The sequence below is a fragment of the Euphorbia lathyris genome, chromosome 3, assembly GCF_963576675.1.
Source record: "Euphorbia lathyris chromosome 3, ddEupLath1.1, whole genome shotgun sequence".
NCBI lineage: Eukaryota > Viridiplantae > Streptophyta > Magnoliopsida > Malpighiales > Euphorbiaceae > Euphorbia > Euphorbia lathyris.
In genome coordinates this window covers 59910101-59929397 of record NC_088912.1, presented here as the reverse complement: position 1 = coordinate 59929397, position 19297 = coordinate 59910101, and the positions used below count along the sequence as shown (strand labels likewise).

Genomic DNA, 19297 nt, shown 5'->3' with positions numbered 1-19297 from the left:
TGTGAGGAGTTCAGGTCTTTTTGCCAGAATCAAGGCATCCAGAATAGATTCGCCTCAGTATACTACCCATAATCAAATAGAATGACCGAAGTTACCAACCGAACAATCGTGAAAGGCATAAAGAAGAGGTTGGGTGAGCATAACAAGAAGTGGGCGGATCAGTTGATGAATGTCATATGGGCATACAGAACCACTCCTTGAACCGCCACATGTGAAACGCCATTCGCCCTCACCTATGGAGTAGAAGCTATTATTCCTATAGAAGTTCAGATCCCAAGTGACAGGTTTCTACTCTATTGTGAAGATCGGAATGAGAAGAAGCTAAGAGAAAGTCTCGACCAACTGGAAGAAAAAAGGGTGAAGGCGTATGTCCGAATCGCAGCCTACAAGCAAAGGATTGCAGTCTATCACGATAGAAACGCCAAACTAGTGGATCTGAATCAAAGAGATTTGGTGCTTAGGAAAGTTGACAAAATCCAATCCATGGAAGGCAAAGGAAAGCTGGGAGTCACGTGGACGGGGCCATACAAAATAATTGCCAAGATCGAACCCGCCACTTTCAAAATCCAAGACATGGAGGGAAACACACTACCACGGACGTGGAATATCCAGAACCTCCGCAAATACTTTACCAGAGAGTAGAATGTAATAAAAGGTATTGAGTACTCTTTTGCCTTTAGTAAGGTTTTATCCCATGTGGTTTTTCTTATTATAGGTTTTAACGAGGCTCACATAAAAGACCAAGTTGCTGTAATAAGGCGAATCGACATTCAATGAAATGAAATTTTTGTTCGGAATTTCTCTTTCTTAAGTATGTTTTTGCAGAAATATAAATATTTCAGATTCAAGAAGGGGAGGTGATAGGGGCATTTTGTCCTTATCTTTTAGCGTGAATTACAGTTTAATTATGGACTAAATAAGTGAGTTTAATTACAAAAATAATGTGTTTTTAATAAAATAACAAAATAAAAATAAATTTTATGCTTTTGATTAATTTCCTTTGTTTTCAGTTAATTTCGGAAAAATAAACGTCAAGCTAACTCGGCTGTCGAGAATTGTATTGAACTTACAATGTCTAACATCTTTTCAATTTTAAGTAAAATTCTTTTCAGTAGCTCAACCCTTACGGGGGAGAATCCAGAAACAAAGTAAGTCCAATTATTATGGAGGACATTAATCCTTGCATCGAAAGTAGAGAATTAGAAGAGAAATGTTAAGGATAAATTAGTCATTTTAATAGTCTAATTAATATTGCGTTGGTTTAACGACATATAAAAAAAAGGAATGAAATGAATAATAAATTAGCAAATTTAGGGTCAATATTAGCGATTAATATTCATCTTCGAGTAGTTTTGATTGGTCCCTTGAATTTTAAGGGTGTGTCATTAGTTAGTTCCTAAAATTATATAGGAAATGATTTAACTTAAATTTGGTTAAAATGAGATATTGAGGGAGTGAAGTAGGATTTTGGAGGTGATTAAAACTCTCATTGGAATGAAATTGAGGGAGGTAGGGAGATATTTGAAAAAATGAGGAGGCATAGGTTGTCTTATTGATCCGAATTGTTCCAAAAAACCTTGTTCAGAGCAGAGCCGGCCCAAGGAAGAAAATTGTCATTACTCAAGTCACAGGGGTTTCCCAAAGTAGAGTTACAAATAGGGTTAAGAATAATGACAAAATCAAGGTTGTAGGAAACAGCTTATATCGTTTTGGTTATAATAAATTGATTTTTTTGGTGATAATTTCAATCACTAAAATACAGTAAATAAATTAGAGAGAAAATGACAAGAAAGCCATGAAAATAAAAGGAGAAAAGAGTCTCTAATTAGGTTGTTATGATATTGAAAAGTTGGAAAGAAATGATAAATTCCCATTCCCATTCCCAAATTTGTGGATCAGTGAAGAGCGAGAGCTCATCATGCACAGCCGCCAATGGGTTTGAATCAAAGAAAACAAGTGATTTTGATCCAGCAGTGAAATTTGAGTTAGAGAATGGAGATGTTGAAGTTCAGTCACCGGATAATTCGATTTGGGAGACATATTTCTCAGATCATCTGGATTCTGACTTCATGATCTTATCTCCACAGGGTTCAAGCTATGTTAATTCAGTGACAGGATGTTCTTCTCCACCCCCACCTCCAAGGCCATTATGTCATCAGCTTGGAACCAATAATAAAGGGAAGGGACAGAGTCCTCTTCATAGGGTATTCAACTCCCCTAATAATCAATATATGCAAATTGAAAACCTTTCTTCTTTGTCAGCTATTGAGGATTTTTTGGATGATTATCAAAGAGATGGATCAGTTGGAGTAGGAGTTGGATACCAACCAACTAGGTTGTCTTCTTCTACACAGTTGTTTGATGTGCCCAATACTTTGTTGGATTGCTTGGCCATCCCTAATAATCCTTCCACTTCTGCTTATCATATGGGAACTTTAAGAAATGCACCACCACTTTCACAACATCTCCAAGAGGAGGAGAAGCCATCAACAACAACAACTTCTTGCTTGATGCCTATTGCTTCTTCTGAGCAGGTCAATTTTAATTTCTTTCTCCCTTTTTCTACCACAACGTCACACTTAATATGCTGATTGAAATCATGATGATATGCATATGCAGGAACAAGATAGTGGGCTTGAACTAGTGCACCTCCTCCTTGCTTGTGCAGAAGCAGTGGCGAAAGAAGAGTATATGTTAGCAAGGAAATATCTGCACCACCTGAATAGAGTAGTAACACCACTCGGTGACTCCATGCAAAGAGTGGCATCCTGCTTCACTGAAGCTTTAAGTGCTAGACTAGCTGCCACACTTACCACTAAACCTACTACCTCCTCTCCAACTCCTTACCCTCCTAACTCCATGGAAGTTCTCAAAATTTACCAAATTGTTTATCAAGCCTGCCCATATGTAAAGTTTGCTCATTTCACTGCTAACCAAGCCATTTTTGAAGCTTTTGAAGCAGAAGAACGAGTTCATGTTATTGATCTAGAGATTCTTCAGGGATACCAATGGCCAGCTTTCATGCAAGCTCTAGCAGCTAGACCTGGAGGTGCTCCCTTTCTACGGATAACTGGAGTCGGATCAAGTGTAGAAACCGTAAGAGAGACTGGCCGCTGCTTAACAGAACTAGCTCATTCTCTCCATGTTCCTTTTGAGTTTCATCCAGTAGCCGAACAACTTGAAGACCTAAAACCTCATATGTTCAACAGAAGGGTAGGGGAAGCTCTTGCTGTTAACTCAGTTAACAGACTCCACCGCGTCTCGGGGCAATGTCTAGGAAATCTGTTAGCCATGATGAGAGATCAAGCTCCAAACATTGTGACCCTAGTTGAACAAGAAGCTAGCCACAATGGACCCTACTTCTTGGGTAGGTTTCTAGAGGCATTGCATTATTATTCAGCAATATTTGACTCCTTAGATGCAACCTTTCCTCCAGATTCGGCACAGAGAGCCAAAGTGGAACAGTATATATTTGCACCGGAGATAAGGAACATTGTGGCATGTGAAGGGGCGGAGAGGATAGAAAGGCATGAAAGATTGGAGAAATGGAGGAAATTATTCGAAGGAAAAGGGTTCAAAGCTGTGCCGTTAAGCGCAAATGCAGTTACTCAATCCAAGATTTTGTTGGGTTTGTATTCTTGTGATGGTTATAGATTGACAGAAGATAAAGGTTGCTTGCTTTTAGGATGGCAAGATAGACCCATACTTGCTGCTTCTGCATGGCGTTGCTGAAATTATCATCTTCTTTCGCAAAACACAAGACTAATTAAGTAAAAAATTCTTTTTTTTTTTTTTTTAATTTATTGTTGTCTATCCAACTTATCTTGATTATTTACCATACTATTGATATCAATAATCTAATGAGAGAGTGATCATAATCAATTGAGTTTGATTTAAATTGTGCTAAAACTATTTTTTAAAAATAAACTATTTAGCTAATTTGAGCCCATTTCCCACCTAATCTCTACCACTTTCACTCAATTTTAGAAAATTCTAGTTGATTTCATATAAGATTAATTTAAAGTGGTGTAAAATTGCATTTAATTTTTTTTTAAATGTTCTTTTATGAACATTAGAATTAATATTTTATAATATTTTCAATCAATTTCATTTTCTTTACTATCTTTGCTATTTTTTTACTATCTTTTTTCATTTTTTTAATTTAATTATATCAAATTGCTCACGTACTGTTATTTTTTTTATCAATCAATTTTACATAATTTCAGTCACTTTTTTGTTTTTCTTCATTTAATATATCAAATTACTCTTATGTTGCCTATTTATTTTTCCATTTTTAGTCGATTTCACCTAATTTCAGCCAGTTTTATACACTTTTAGTCACTTTCACATGATATATAATGTTTATGCTTTGTTAGTTTTTGTTGGTTCTGACCAAACTTCAATCACTTATAATATTATCGATACCCAAAAAACTTGGAAAGTAAAAGAGAATCCAATATGATTGTTATATCAATCAACTTAATTACAAAAGTTCTGCAAATAATGGCAAGGTGGACTATTTAAAAGAGTTACAACTATCCTGAAGGAAAATAAACAAACGTAGTTGCAGATGTTAATCGTTATTTCATGTAAGGGATTAACATATGAACCTTTTTTGAAGAACTATCTACTGTTGCAAACGAAATGCGAACGGAAATATCAACAGTCTTTCACGAACATAAACCACAAAAGAAAAACGTTGGTTATCAACCAATTTTAACAATCAAGTATAAGTTGTCTCTAATGGTATCCACATGAACTAAGAAACGAATAAACTAGAAATGTAATTGCTTGAGTGAGGGTCATAAGAATTTTCTTCTTCTCTTATTATGTTGATCGAAATTTGCAAGGGGGGTATTTATAGACTTTCAATTCCTAACCCTAATCCAGTTAGGTTAAATTGATTAATTAGTATTTTAATCCCATTAGGTTTACTACTTAGATAAATAAAGATAATTATTAATATTATCTATATCTCATATAAATATAATTAATAATATTAATTCTAATCTTATTAGAATACTTATTTATATTAGGATAATGATTTAGAGATATAATCATACTTATCTAAATTAAATTTTATTATTTTATTTTTGCATTTACTTTTTTTTTATTAAAATAAGGACCTAGCCTAACGGAAATCCCAACCAGGTTGGCACCCCCGAAAAGGCAAAGACCCAAGATATATAAAAGAAGAGAAGAAAAATATGAATCCAATACAACAAATGTTATTAAGAAAATCTAAACATATCCCTACTAAGGGCATTATCTCTAGCTAAAAGGGAGCAGAAGTCCGAAAGGGTATTCCACAATTGTAAATCCGAGGCCAGACGTCCGTAATTAGCAAAAGCGTCTGCCACTTGATTTCCTTCACGGAACACATGGGAAACAACCACCTGTATATGCATCATTGAATCTAAACAATTTAACCAATCCACTCGCATTGTCCAGGGAATGATCTGCGCACGGGTACGAAAAATTCGAATAACGTAAGTTGAGTCACTTTCAATCCAGAGACGAGTCCATCCACGTGACCTCGCAATCGAGACTGCAAAAATAGTCGCTTGCAATTCTGCCATGTGTATCAAAGCACAATCAAGGGGGAAGGTAAATGACCCAAGAGGATGCCCCTGGCTATTTCGAAAAACCACACCGCAACCAGCTCTACCCGATATCACAGAGGCATCAGTATTTGCTTTAATCCAATCAGACGGAGGGGGCTGCCATCTAACTTTAATGATTCGAGGGGCCCTATGACAACGAGCGTTTAACCCGAGATTATGGAGAATTGATAACTCCACAACAGAATTCCATACCGATCCTTTGCTGATTCTATCAGAGCTACGAATAGCAGACCAAAGAGAACGTAATGCCTCATGAATGTTTGGAGGCTTGCTCTCATAAATAGCAGCATTTCTAACAGACCAGATCGTCCAAACAGCGTTGACAAGCGCGACCTGCCAAAGGGAAAGGACTTGCGAGCTGAACTTGTGTGAGAAGGCGTGTTGTAAGAGGGTCTGAAGAGAAGAATCAAGTACAAGTCTTCTACCAAATAAAGCCAAAATGCTGAACCAGATTTGAGAAGCAAAGGGGCAATGAACAAGCAAATGGTTACTCGTCTCATAAGCCATTAAACAGATCGGACAACGGGAAATTAGAGGCAGACCTCTAGCACGGAGCGCGGCATGAGTTGGTAAAGAATCCCAGTATGCACGCCAGCAGACCATGGAGTGTGACGGCTGAATAAAAGGTTTCAAAATTGACTGAAAAACCAAAGGCAAAGCCGGAGGAGCACGTAGCCAGTGATAGAATAATTTTACTGTGAAGAGTCCATTGCTCGCAGGTCTCCAAAAACATAAATCATGTTCAGAGCCATTTCCATGCATATTCCGGATGCGCTGGTGCAATGGACTAGCCAGCATCGGAAGATCCCGCCAGTTGCCATTTTCATACAAATCTGAGATTCTATCATTGAAATTCAGACGGTCAGACATAGAAATCCCAAGCTGTTCAGCCAGGGGCGGCAAAATCCACTCCGAATTCCAGAATGACAACTCAGAAGATGATCCAAATGACCAAAAATAATTTTCTCGTAACTTAAGATAGGCGGCCTTGATAGACCACCAAACGGATGATCGCTGCAACCGAATCCTTAGCAAACCAGCCCTGTTTAGAAAGCGCGTCCTCAATAAATTAAAGCATAAGGAATTAGATGAAAGAAAACCCCACGCCAATTTACCACTCATAGCCAAGTTAAGGGTCGAGAGGTGTTTAATACCCAACCCTCCTTCCTTTAAGGACTTCAAACAAACCTTCCAGGGAACAGTAACCAGCTTTTTGGATAAAACTGAACCCATCCAAATGAAATTCCTCATGTGCCTATTGAGTCTATTAAGCAAACTCATAGGCCATTTGTAAACCATAAATGTGCGGATCAGATAGCTAGTGATAACAGAATTAACAAGTGTCAGCCTACCAGCCATAGAGAGAGACATCCCCGCCCAGCGCGAGAAAGAGAGAATAAGAGGAACACCCAAGTATTTAAAAGGGAGAGATCCAATTTTGATTCCAATTAGACCCGTCAATCTGCCCCGACGTCTGAGTAAGACCGAGTCCCCGAAGAAAATCTCAGACTTTTGCCAATTCACCAATTGTCCAGATAGAGAGCCATATAAATCAAAAATACCCATGAGAGCATGGATGTTCGAGATGCTCGCCCTGCAAAAAACTAAAATATCATCTGCATATAACAAGTGTGAGGGCATTACAGAAGAAGTAGAATAACCCATCGGAGACAGCGACCCACGCAAAGCATGAGCATTGATAAAACGGCTAAGGAAATCCTCCGCTAAACCAAATAGAAGGGGAGAAAGCGGATCTCCCTGTCTTACCCCTCGAGAGTAAGAGAAATACCCAATAGAACCATTAGCAGTGAGAATTGAGATATGAGCCGATGAGAGTATCGCATGAATCCAACCAATGAATTGAGAGGAGAAACCAAACGACTTTAAAACTTCAAGCAGGAATTGCCAGTTTAACGTATCAAAGGCTTTCCTAATGTCCTCCTTCAGGCACATGTTACCTCCAAAACATTTTTTATTCAAGAGATTGACACATTCAGAAGCGATTGCAATGCACTGATGGATTTGGCGCCCTTTTATGAATCCAAATTGATTCTCTGTAACAATTCGGCTAGCAATAATGGCAAGCCTATCAGCTAAGATCTTTGAGATAATTTTGAATGTGAAATTGCTCATAACAATCGGCCTATACTGCTCGATTGACGAGGCTCCAGGGACTTTGGGGATAAGAGCCATCAAGCTTGAGTTCAGCCCACCAGAGATTTCCCCATGCTGAAAGAACCACTGAACCATTTTACACACATCACTACCCACAATGCTCCAATAGGACTGAAAGAATTAACTGATGAAGCCGTCAGGGCCAGGAGAGCTATAAGGATCCATGGAGAAAACCGTATGTCTGATGCAATCCTCATCAGGGCAGGAGGTTAGAGAAATGTTCTCAAAATCCATCACAAGCTGAGGAACCATATCAGAAACCATAGACAGATCAACCGGATTCCCACCCGTGCTAGCGAACATGTTAGTATAGTAAGAGATAATATGATCAGAAATGATACTTGAGTCAGTGTAAGAAACCCCATCAATTGTTAAAGCAGAAATTCCCATATGCGATTTGCGCATTGCAGAGACACGGTGAAAGTAACTTGTATTACGATCACCTTCAGCAAGCCACCGCACCCGGCTTTTTTCTTTCAAATATGTTTCCTGCTGAAGCAAGTGAAGATCCAACTTCTCATGAGCGGCCATTTCACGTTCCTGAAGATTCAATGACCAACCAGCAGTTTGAATAGTTTGCTGAATATCTGCAAAGGAGCTGCGCGCCTCATCGATGTTAGCATTGACGTTACCAAAATTATTAGCATTCCAATTTCTCAAAATAGTCCTCAGACCACGCAACTTATGACACAATAAGGGAGCCGGTAGGAGAGCAGGGGCAGGGCCATCCCAATGATTTTTTATTATACCATAAAGCTCAGGATTACTAACCCACATTTTTTGAAATCTGAACCGAGAAATCCTACCAGAAGTAGTCGAAAATTTGAACAGAAGGGGGTGGTGGTCCGAGTGATGACGCGTCAGCCCCACATAGCACAAATTCCAAGCATCCGCAAAATCAGCCGAAACTAAAGCCCTGTCAAGTCGAGAATTGACACGCACCTCACCAGTTCTCCCATTACACCAAGTGAAGAAACAACCAGTAGAGGGAATATCCAACCAATCCCCATCATCCATAAAATTCCTGAAGTCACGACAAGGTCTCGTAGCCGGAGGCCGACCAATTTTCTCATGAGCCCCAAGGATTGCATTGAAGTCCCCAATTAACAACCATCTACCTTGTAAATTCAATTTGAGAGCATTTAGAGTCAAAAAGAGGTCAACACGTCTGTTTGCCTAAATACTGCTATACACAATACCATAATAATGTCTAATGCCATGCACGTCCTGTTGCAATACCACAAACTGTTCATGCTGAAGAATTACAGAGATTACATCAGTCATAGCAATCCTTTGAAGAATCCAAAGAGTTGGTTTATCACACAGATTAACAGAAATCAGTCTCATGCCAATGCTGGACCAAAACGAAGGACGAATGGCCTTAAAGTCAACCATTGGTTCAGCTAAACAAAGAAGATCAGGTTTATGTTGCCTACATAAATCAGAAAGGTACCTCTGAGTATTAGGGTTGAGGAGCCCCCTACAGTTCCAGAACAAAACTGTCATTTAAAACGAATAGGGGGGTTTGATGGCCCATTTCACTCGGGATTTCTCTGCCTCATGTTTTCCGCCTTTGCGTGCTTTAATTGATGTCACAGTGTGCCACATTTCATCATCTTGCTCAGCCTGATCTGCCCAGGAAAGAGAGGGAGAAATGTTGTTGTTACCAGGAGAGTCATGCCTCTCCACATCATCAACCGGCTCCATTTGTCCCATGGGGCTCCGAGCGAACACAAGTTCTTTATCAGGATTGTCCTTCTCAAAATCAATCACTGCAAGGTCAGCAACAATTCTGGTCGTGGCGACTGCCACCAGAACAATTGCATGATTCTCATCAGGAGGAGAAGGTTTCTTAGTCGGAGGTTTTCGAAAAGATCAACTCTCCGGTGGTTTTTTGTTTTTCCTGCAATCATACGTTGAATGACCAATAGAAGAGCAAACTTTGCAAAACTGAGGAAGCCTTTCATAAACCACCTCAATCCAGATGTTTTTCCCTGCTCTCTCAACTCCAAGTTTCGTCGGTAGTTCTCCTGCCAAGTCCACATCCAACAGAAGTCTAGCAAAATGACCAAAATCACCCTCAAGGGTAGCTTTGTCAAACCGAATCAATCCCCCAATCCCTGATGCAATGTCCGAAAGAATTTGTCTATCCCAATATTCCCATGGAAGAGAGTAGAGGCGAACCCAAACCTGTGCATTAGTGGAGCGTTCGGCATAAGGATCAAAATCCGGCACCTAAGGCTGAAGGCGAAAAGTGCCCGGACGGGTATTCACAATCCCCTTATTGACAACCAAATCATGTGCTTCTTTGGAAGGCAAGATTACTTGGAAATATCCTTTACCAATCGCAATTAGCCGCCACTGAGCAGTGATTCCCCAAATCTTGGTTAAATTCACCTTGAGATCCGCCACTTTCCAAGGGGAATCCCCTTTAGATAGAACAAGTCTTCCGATAAGAGAGTGTGAGCAGAGAGCGATTCTCCTCTCATAGGTTGATTGTGAAATTCGAATGGATTTCAGACCACCGATGTCAGTAACCGTGGCAGAGGATTGATGAACCTCAGGAATGCCTCGTTTAAGAACAAAGGAGAAAGACGGAATGGGCTTGTCACTAGTAAGGGGCTGATGGGGCAGATCCGAAGCGAAACGGAGCTTAGGATTAAAGAGAACTTCGATGCTAAGGAAATCTTCCGGAGACGGAGCCATGATCACCAAAGTGGCAGGACGACGAGCACATGGGGCTGAACAAATTCGACCACCTCAAACACAGTCCAGCCACAATAATTTTATTTCACAAATTTAAATTATTATGAGTGGATTTAAATTATTATGAGTGGTTAATTTCTGAAATATTTATTTTATATAAATAAAATATTTATTTTAAATCAACAGCAGGCAGATTGTAAACGGCGGCGAGAGGAACCGGGGCAACGGCGGACGCAGAAGTCCAGGACGGCAGTGGGCTCAAGGTGCGGTCAAGAAAAAAAAATAGCTCGCCAGAGAAAGGCGAGCCGAGGGCGACGACGACGGTATCGGACGTAGGGGCGAATAGCCAACGCCGATAACACAGAGAGATGGGACGAAGGCGGCGGGCTCAGGGGCGGTCCGAACGCAAGAGAGAGGAGAGCCGAGGGCGACGGCGGCGGGCGCAGGGGCGACACGCCGATAACGTAGGAAGGAGGGATCATCAAAGGAGCATCAAACAGATCTGCAAAATCCACCAATCACATTAAATTTAAATGCTTTGATTTATTTATTACTAATGTGTTTGTTCAATGTTGAGTGTTTTATTAATAAGGATTAAAAGACATTAAAGACCAAGGCTCAACATCCCACAAGAGAATGTCAAATCCCAAGTCAACAGATCCAAGCCACTTAAAGAACACGGCCCAGTAGGAAGAAGGATCCAGAATCCTTCCTAACAACATCACACCGAAGCTGCTGAGTCGAACAGATAGAAGACAGTTCAGTAGTTGACCTGAATAACTTTGAGACAAAGCTATTCCACTTTGGGAAAGATTCAAACGTCGCAGAAAGCTGTCTAAAAGACTTCACCATAAGTAGAAAGACAATCTGACTCTTACCGACCAGAAGTACCTGATACCTGAATTAGACAGAAAAGGCAATGTTCTCATTGGCTGAAGACACTGAGTACTGACGAGTGAAAGCGACATCAAGTCGTTTCCCTCCAACGATTATTTTGAAATTCAAAATAACTGGTGCCTCAGATGTCACTATAAATAGGCCTCTCATTTGCTTCATTCGATGCAGATATTTATCAAGTCGAAACGCTGAGCAAAATGCTACTTGAAGTTATATGCCAAAGCAAAATAAAGAAATCTTACACTCACTCTCATTTTGTGTAAAAGTCTAGATTGTAAAATCATCTAAAGTATTCTTTGTATTCAGAACAAATATTTATCATTTCTAGAGATTAGAATGAGATATTGAGTTGCTCGGTTATAGCACTCAATGGTAGAAATAGTATTGGGTATAGGATATAGAGGAAGGTACTCTGTATACTCACTGACTATTGTAAGAGGTTTGTGCTCTACCTAAAAGAGCTCTGTAGTGTATTAAAGTTCAGAAGGATTTCGGGGACTGGACGTAGGCAGGAGGCCGAACCAGGATAAACCTACTGAGTAACATTTTCTAACTCTTACTCCTTATCTGATTACTTTGAACTGTGCCTAGTAAAACGTTAAAATATATATATACTAAGTTGTGTGACTTAAGTACTGAGTTCAGGAATAGACTTCAGTGCTATCTCCTGACTCAACGTTAGAAGCAGCCTTAGTTACCAATTAACTAAAGCTGCCTCTGATCTTACTCAGCACAACTGTGCTAAACGACTAAGTGAAAAACCTTAGATCGAAAAAGAAAGTCAGCTTAAAGAGAAAAAAAAAAATTAAATAGTTCCTAACCCCCCCCCCCCTTTTGGAACTAATTCTCACATTACACGGGACCAAAAAGTGGTATCAGAGCTTCTAGCTCAACGCACAAGATAAAAGTATTTTGAGCTGATCCTTGTTATGGCTGCAAACAGCACTCGTTTCCTTCCTGGAAATGAAACAACTCAAATACTACCTGAGGGTTTATCTGTCACTAGGCCTCCACTGGTCTTCGGGTCAAACTATATCTTTTGGAAGAACAAGATGAAAAATTTCATTCAGGCAACAAACATGAGTGCATGGCTAGCAATAGTCCAAGGCATGTTTGTTCCCTTTGAAACTATTGACGATGTAAGAGTTGTCAAGGAAGAGGCAAAGTGGACTGAGGATGACCTCAAAAAATTGAAAACCACGCCTCGGCTATAAATATGCTTCACTATGCTCTAGATGCTGTAGAGTACAATAAGAGTTCAGGTTGTGAGTCAACACAAGAAATCTGGAAGAAGCTTGAGGTCACCTACGAGGGAACCAGCAAGGTCAAAGAATCAAAGGTGAACCAGCAAATGAGGCTGTATGAGTTGTTCGAGATGAACGATGGTGAAGGCATCTCTAAGATGAACTCAAGATTTACCAACATAATCAACGAGCTCAAGAGACTTGGCAAGAACTTCTCTGAAGAGGAACAAGTCAAGAAAATACTGAGGAGCCTCCCTAAGAGCTGGCAAGCAAAGAAAACTGCCATTGAGGAAGCTCAAGACCTGACCACCTACAAGTATGATGAGCTTATTGGATCTCTACTAACTCATGAGATCTCAATGAAGAACTTCGAGGTCAAGGAAAAGTCTGAGGACAAGAAGAAAAAGTCTTTTGTCATGAAAGCAGACTCCACTGACGACGACTCGTTAGATGATGAAGAAATGGCCATGTTCACCAGAAAAATGAAAAGGTTGTTCCGAAAGAATGACAAATATGGCAAGAAGCCTTTCCGGAAGCATGACAAGTACAAAGCTAAGTACAATGACAGCAAAGGTAGAAAGGAGAGCTCAAAGCCAATCACCTTCTTTGAGTGTCATCAGCCTGGCCATATCAAGTCAAACTGCCCTACTCTCAAGAAAGATAAAAGGAACGGCAAGAAGGCAATGGTGGCCACCTAGAGTTATAGTGATGAGTCATCATCCTCTGAAGCTGGTGCCAATGAGTCAGCAAACATCTGCTTCATGGCCGATGAGCATGCTGAGCCTTGTGTTTCTGAAAAGGGTGAACCCTCCTACGCATCAGACAATGATGAATAAGCCACTGAGGTAATATCTCTTCCTGTGCTTAGGAGTGAAATGATAAATGCACTGAGTGATCTTTACTCACTGGTGAAAAGGTGTAACAAAAAGGTAAAGGCACTCAGTAGGCGATGTGATGAGATCGAAGAGGTCAAACTCAGTGACCTTCGACATCTCCTCCAAGACAATACCAAGCATGATGAGAATCTCAAAATCATGCATAAGTTTTTCACTAAGGTCCAATCAGATTCTAAGAAACTGAAAAAGGACATCACATCTATTTAGAACCAACTCAGGGTTCTGAATAAGAGAAATTCCCATCAGAACGCTCAGTACCAAGGTACTAGTCAGCGGAGATGGAATCCCCAGCAAAATGTCTAGTGTGACTTTTGTGGGAAGAAAGGTCACACTACAAAAGTGTGTCGCCACCGAGTGAAATACAATGTATCACCTACTGAGCCTAACAAAAGAGGACCCAAAAAGATTTGGGTACCTAAAAGTAACTAGTTATATTGCAGGTAGGCCTGAGGTGTGCTGAGAAGTCAAAACTGTGGTACATTGACAATGCATGCTCAAGGCATATGACGGGTGATGAAACTCAGTTCATCACACTTGTGCACAAACATGGAGGAAACGTGAGTTTTGGAGACAACAAGAAAGGTAAAATAGTTGGGTCAAGAATCGTTGGTGGTACCCCTACTATTGAGTCAGTCTCCCTAGTCAGAGGACTTGAGTATAAACTACTGAGCATAGCTCGGCTGTTTGAAAGTGTTAGGAAAGTTATATTCGATGCCTCTGGATGTCAAATAATCGAGGGCAAGACCAATGAGTTAATTTTAACGGCCCCTCGTGTCGATAATGTCTTTATGCTGAATCTAGAAAAGAAGTTTTCAAAAGATATATACTTAGTCTCAACGGAAGAAAATTCCTGGCTATGGCACATGAGACTTGGTCATGTAAGCATAGACCTCCTGGCCAAACTAGCAAGACAGTAATTAGTTGAGGGATTGCCCAAACTTAAGTTTGAAAAGGATCAATTATGCAATGCTTGTCAGTATGGAAAACAAACTAGAAAATCTTTTCAAATCAAAAACATTGTCTCAACCAAGCGACCATTAGAGTTACTACACTTGGATCTCTTCGAACCAGTCCAGCCGCTGAGCTTGGGAGGTAGAAGATTTTCCTTAGTTATTGTAGATGACTTTTCACGGTATACTTGCGTCATCTTACTCAGTAGAAAGGATGAAACATTTGAGATGTTTTCAACATTGTGTAGAAAAATTGAAAATGATAAAGACCTAAAAATCGCTCATATCCGAAGTGATAATGGTGGAGAATTCAAGAACCAACTGTTTGATGAATTCTGTGAAGCCAGTGGCATTGACCATAATTTCTATGCTTCTAGGACTCCTCAACAAAATGGGGTAGTTGAAAGGAAGAACAAAACTCTGGTTGAAATGGCCAGGACAATGCTAAGTGAAAATAGGATTCCGAAGTACTTTTGGGGAGAAGCTGTTAACACAGAATGCTATATACTCAATAGGGCTCTAGTTAGACCTATACTGAGGAAAACCCCATATGAACTTTGGAAAGGACGAAAACCTAACATAAGTTATTTTCGTGCCTTTGGTTGTAAATGATTCATTTTAAATCCCGAAGACAATTTTGCAAAGTTTGATTCAAAGGCTGATGAAGCCATCTTTTTAGGCTACTCAACAAACAACAAAGCATATAGAATTTTCAATAAACGAACTCAAGTTTTAGAAGAGTATGTCCATATTGAGTTCGATGAAGCTAACCCTGCAGAGAAGGTCAATTAAACAACTGAAGATTATCTCAGTCCAGCACCTGCTGAGCTGAGCGCAACCACTGAGTCACTCCCTCAAAGACTGACTAAAGGTAAAAACGAAACTGAAATCATTTTCACTGACAAATCTACAACTGCAGCCCTTGTTGAAACACAAGACATTGAAGACATTACACTGTCGAGAGAGATCAGAATCCCAAGAGGACATTCTGAAAGCAATATTCTCGATGCTGTTGACAATCACCTCATGACAAGGAATCAACTCAGGAGGTACCTCAGCAACATAGCTTTCGTCTCAGTTTAGGAACCCAAGAAATTTTCAGAAGCTAAGAATGATGAATTCTAGATTGGTGCAATGTAAGAAGAGCTTGACCAATTCAGAAGGAGTGAAAGCAAGAAAGCAATTAGTTGAGGGACTGTCCAAACTTAAGTTTGAAAATGATCAATTATGCAATGCTTGTCAGTATGGAAAACAAACAAGAAAATCTTTTCAAAGCAAAAACATTGTCTCATCCAAGCGACCATTAAAGAGCTACTACACTTAGACCTCTTCGGACCAGTCCAGCCGCTGAGCTTGGAAGGTAGAAGATTTTCCTTAGTTATTGTAGATGACTTTTCTCGGTATACTTGGGTCATCTTGCTCAGTAGCAAGGATGAAACATTTGAGATGTTTTCAACATTGTGTATAAAAATTGAAAATGATAAAGACCTAAAAATCGCTCATATCCGAAGTGATAATGGTAGAAAATTCAAGAACCAACTGTTTGATGAATTATGTTAAGGCAGTGGTATTGACCATAATTTCTCTGCTCCTAGGATTCCTCAACAAAATGGGGTAGTTGAAAGGAAGAACAAAACTCTGGTTGAAATGGTTAGGTCAATGCTAAGTGAAAATAGGCTTCCGAAGTACTTTTGGGGAGAAGCTGTTAACACAGCATGTTATATACTCAATAGGGCTCTAGTCAGACCTATACTGAGGAAAACCCCATATGAACTTTGGAAAGGACGAAAACCTAACATACGTTATTTTCGTGCCTTTGGTTGTAAATGCTTTATTTTAAATACCAAAGACAATCTTGCAAAGTTTAATTCAAAGGTTGATGAAGCCATCTTTTTAGGCTACTCAACAAACAGTAAAGCATATAGAATTTTCAATAAACGAACTCAAGTTTTAGAAGAGTATGTCCATATTGAGTTTGATGAAGCTAACCCTACAGAGAAGGTCAATCAGGCAACTAAAGATGATCCCAATCCAGCACCTGCTGAGCTGAGCGCAACCACTAAGTCACTCCCTCAAGGACTGGCTAAAGGTAAAAACGAAACTGAAATCATTTTCACTAACAAATCTACAACTGCAGCCCTTATTGAAACACAAGACACTGAAGACATTACACTGCCGAGAGAGATCAAAATCCCAAGAGGACATTCTGAAAGCAATATTCTCGATGCTGCTGAGAATCACCTCATGACAAGGAATCAACTCAGGAGGTACCTCAACAACGTAGCTTTCGTCTCAGTTCTGGAACCCCAGAAGCTGAGAACGATGAATTCTTGATGGGTGCAATGCAAGAGGAGCTTGACCAATTCAGAAGGAATAAATTTTAGGATCCAGTGCCACATCCGCAAAGTCAGAAGATAATAGGAACAAGATGTGTCTTCCGCAACAAACTTGATGGGCAAGGAAATGTTGTGAGGAACAAAGCAAGACTCATTGCTCAAGGCTACAGTCAGCAGGAAGGTATTGATTACAGTGAGACCTTTGCCCCAGTGGCAAGGCTAGAAGCTATTAGAATACTGTGTGCCTATGCAAGCTTTATGAATTTTAAACTGTTTCAAATGGATGTCAAAAGTGCATTTTTAAATGGAGTTATAAATGAGGAGGTATATGTTAATCAACCTGCAGGGTTTGAGGATCCAAAATTCTCAAACCACGTTTATAAGCTCAAAAAGGCTTTGTATGGTTTAAAACAAGCACCACGTGTTTGGTATGAACGATTAACAAGCCTTCTGCGGACCAAAAATTATGTCAAGGGAAAAGCTGATACAACCTTATTTATAAAAAAAGGGTAAGGATACCCTACTTGCACAAATTTACGTTGATAACATTATATTTGGTGCTACTAATGAGTCTCTTTGCAAGGAATTTAGTAAGCAGATGTAAACTGAGTTTGAAATGTCTATGATGGGAGAACTCAACTTCCTCCTTGGACTTCAAATCAAGCAAGGCAAGAATGGTATCTTTATCAGCCAAACTAAATATGCAAAGGAAATATTGAAGAAGTATGAAATGGACAACTGTAAGTCAATATCCACCCCTATAGGCACTGACACTGTCCTCTCTACTGATGAAAATGGTAAGTCAATAGATAGTAAGTTATACCGAGGTATGATTGGCTCTCTACTCTATCTTACAGCAAGTAGGCCAGATATTCAGTTCTCATTATGTTACTTTGCTAGATATCAAGCTCACGCTAAGGAATCTCATTACATAGCTGTAAAAAGAATCCTTAGATATTTGCAAGGCTCGGTAAATTCAGGTTTATGGTATCCCAATACTGCTGAGTTCACACTCCTTTGATACACTGGTGCTGACTATGGACGAGACAAGCTGGAACGAAAAGGTACCTGAGGAGGATGTCACTTTCTCGGAAACAGTCTTGTATCTTGGTTTAGTAAGAAGCAACCATCAGTAGCCCTGTCAACCAGTGAGGCCGAGTACATTACTGCTGGAAGCTGTATTGCCCAAGTACTTTGGATCAAGAAATAGCTAGATGACTATAGAGTTAAAACGAAAACAATTAAAGTCAAATGTGACAACAAGAGTGCCATTGACTTATCAAAGAATCCAATCCAGCATAGCAGGATGAAGCATGTCAGCATAAGGCATCACTTCATCAGAGATCATGTACTCAAGGGTGAGATCAAGCTGACCTATGTCCTAACGAATGAGCAGCTTGCTGATATCTTCACGAAGCCACTGGCCCGTGAGTGATAGGGTCAAAAACCCCTATCTTTGGGTAAGGTTTTAGGACATTTTTTAGCGTTATTTTATGAATAAGCGAGCAATTCTCGCATTTATATGCTTTTGTGTGAGTTAGTTAGAAATTGTATATGTTCTATTTACTTTTCATTGTTTAGGCTTATTTTCTGATTACTTTAGGCAAATATGGCCAAATTGGCATGTACGTTAAATTTCCATTATCTTTTATAGCTAATTGATCCGCCAAAAGTCGCACCAAACGGAGTGTTTACTCAAAATGGGCGATTGATGGGTCAATTTAGCCTCGGAACTAATGTTATTTGGAGTTTACGTGCATATGTAGGTAAAAATAGAAACGAGTTCGGGTGAAAGTTGCGTTTCGGGACATCCAGCAGTCGCGCAAGGCGTTCTGGGCATTCCCGCTTGTCAAAATGGCCTTTTTGGGGCCAGATCAGCGAGTTGGCCCTCAAGGGCCTGCTCGGGCGAGCTGGCCATGCCAGCTCACCCAGCTCAGCGAGTTGCCCTGCGGGAATCAGTCAAAAGACTGATTCCCGGTCCCACGACGCCACGATCGACCCCACGTCTTCCCATCTGCAAAAGGATACGAATTAGGTCAGAAAGAGGGCCCGAACTGCGTCTATAAATAGAATTTTGCAAATGTAAAATAAATATCTTTTATCTTTGTAATTTCCTTAGCTTCCACCTTGAGAAATCCTCTCCACCTCCTCCATCTCCTTCAAACCTCCATTGAAGACACCTCCGAAGCTCCGCTCACCGAGGATTGCTCAAGTTCCATCCTTAAGTCCTAGGAAGACGCCTGTATTGGTAGACAGGTTCCCTGAAAGGGATTTTTTTCTTTTATATTCTGTCTAGCTAGCCTCTGATCCATGTTATGAATCCTAGGCTCATTGTATCTTCGTGACAATACTTTTCATCTTTAATATATATTATGGTTTTGTTTGTTCAATTGTTTTATTGCTTGATTCTTTGTCTTACGCTTTGTCTGATTGGTTTAACTCATTCGATAATCCCAAAATTAAGTTGGC

The 19297-nt window shown here is 40.0% G+C and overlaps 1 protein-coding gene across 1 annotated transcript; it reads left to right on the top strand.

Annotated features, from left to right (window-relative positions):
• Positions 1–1859: 1859 nt before the first annotated feature.
• On the top strand, positions 1860–3732 carry LOC136222251 (GRAS family protein RAM1-like). The gene is made up of 2 exons (XM_066009824.1): positions 1860–2575; positions 2616–3732. The coding sequence occupies exons 1-2, from the start codon at positions 1860–1862 to the stop codon at positions 3730–3732; spliced, it is 1833 nt and encodes a 610-aa protein (XP_065865896.1).
• The last annotated feature ends 15565 nt before the right edge of the window (positions 3733–19297 follow it).

What these genes read in the sequence shown, in the direction of transcription:
- LOC136222251 (XM_066009824.1), top strand. Translation starts at nt 1,860, where the DNA reads ATGATAAATTCCCATTCCCATTCCCAAATTTGTGGATCAGTGAAGAGC. An exon ending in CCTTTTTCTACCACAACGTC is followed by an intron (nt 2,576 to 2,615) that starts ACACTTAATATG and finishes TGATATGCATAT; the next exon opens with GCAGGAACAAGATAGTGGGC.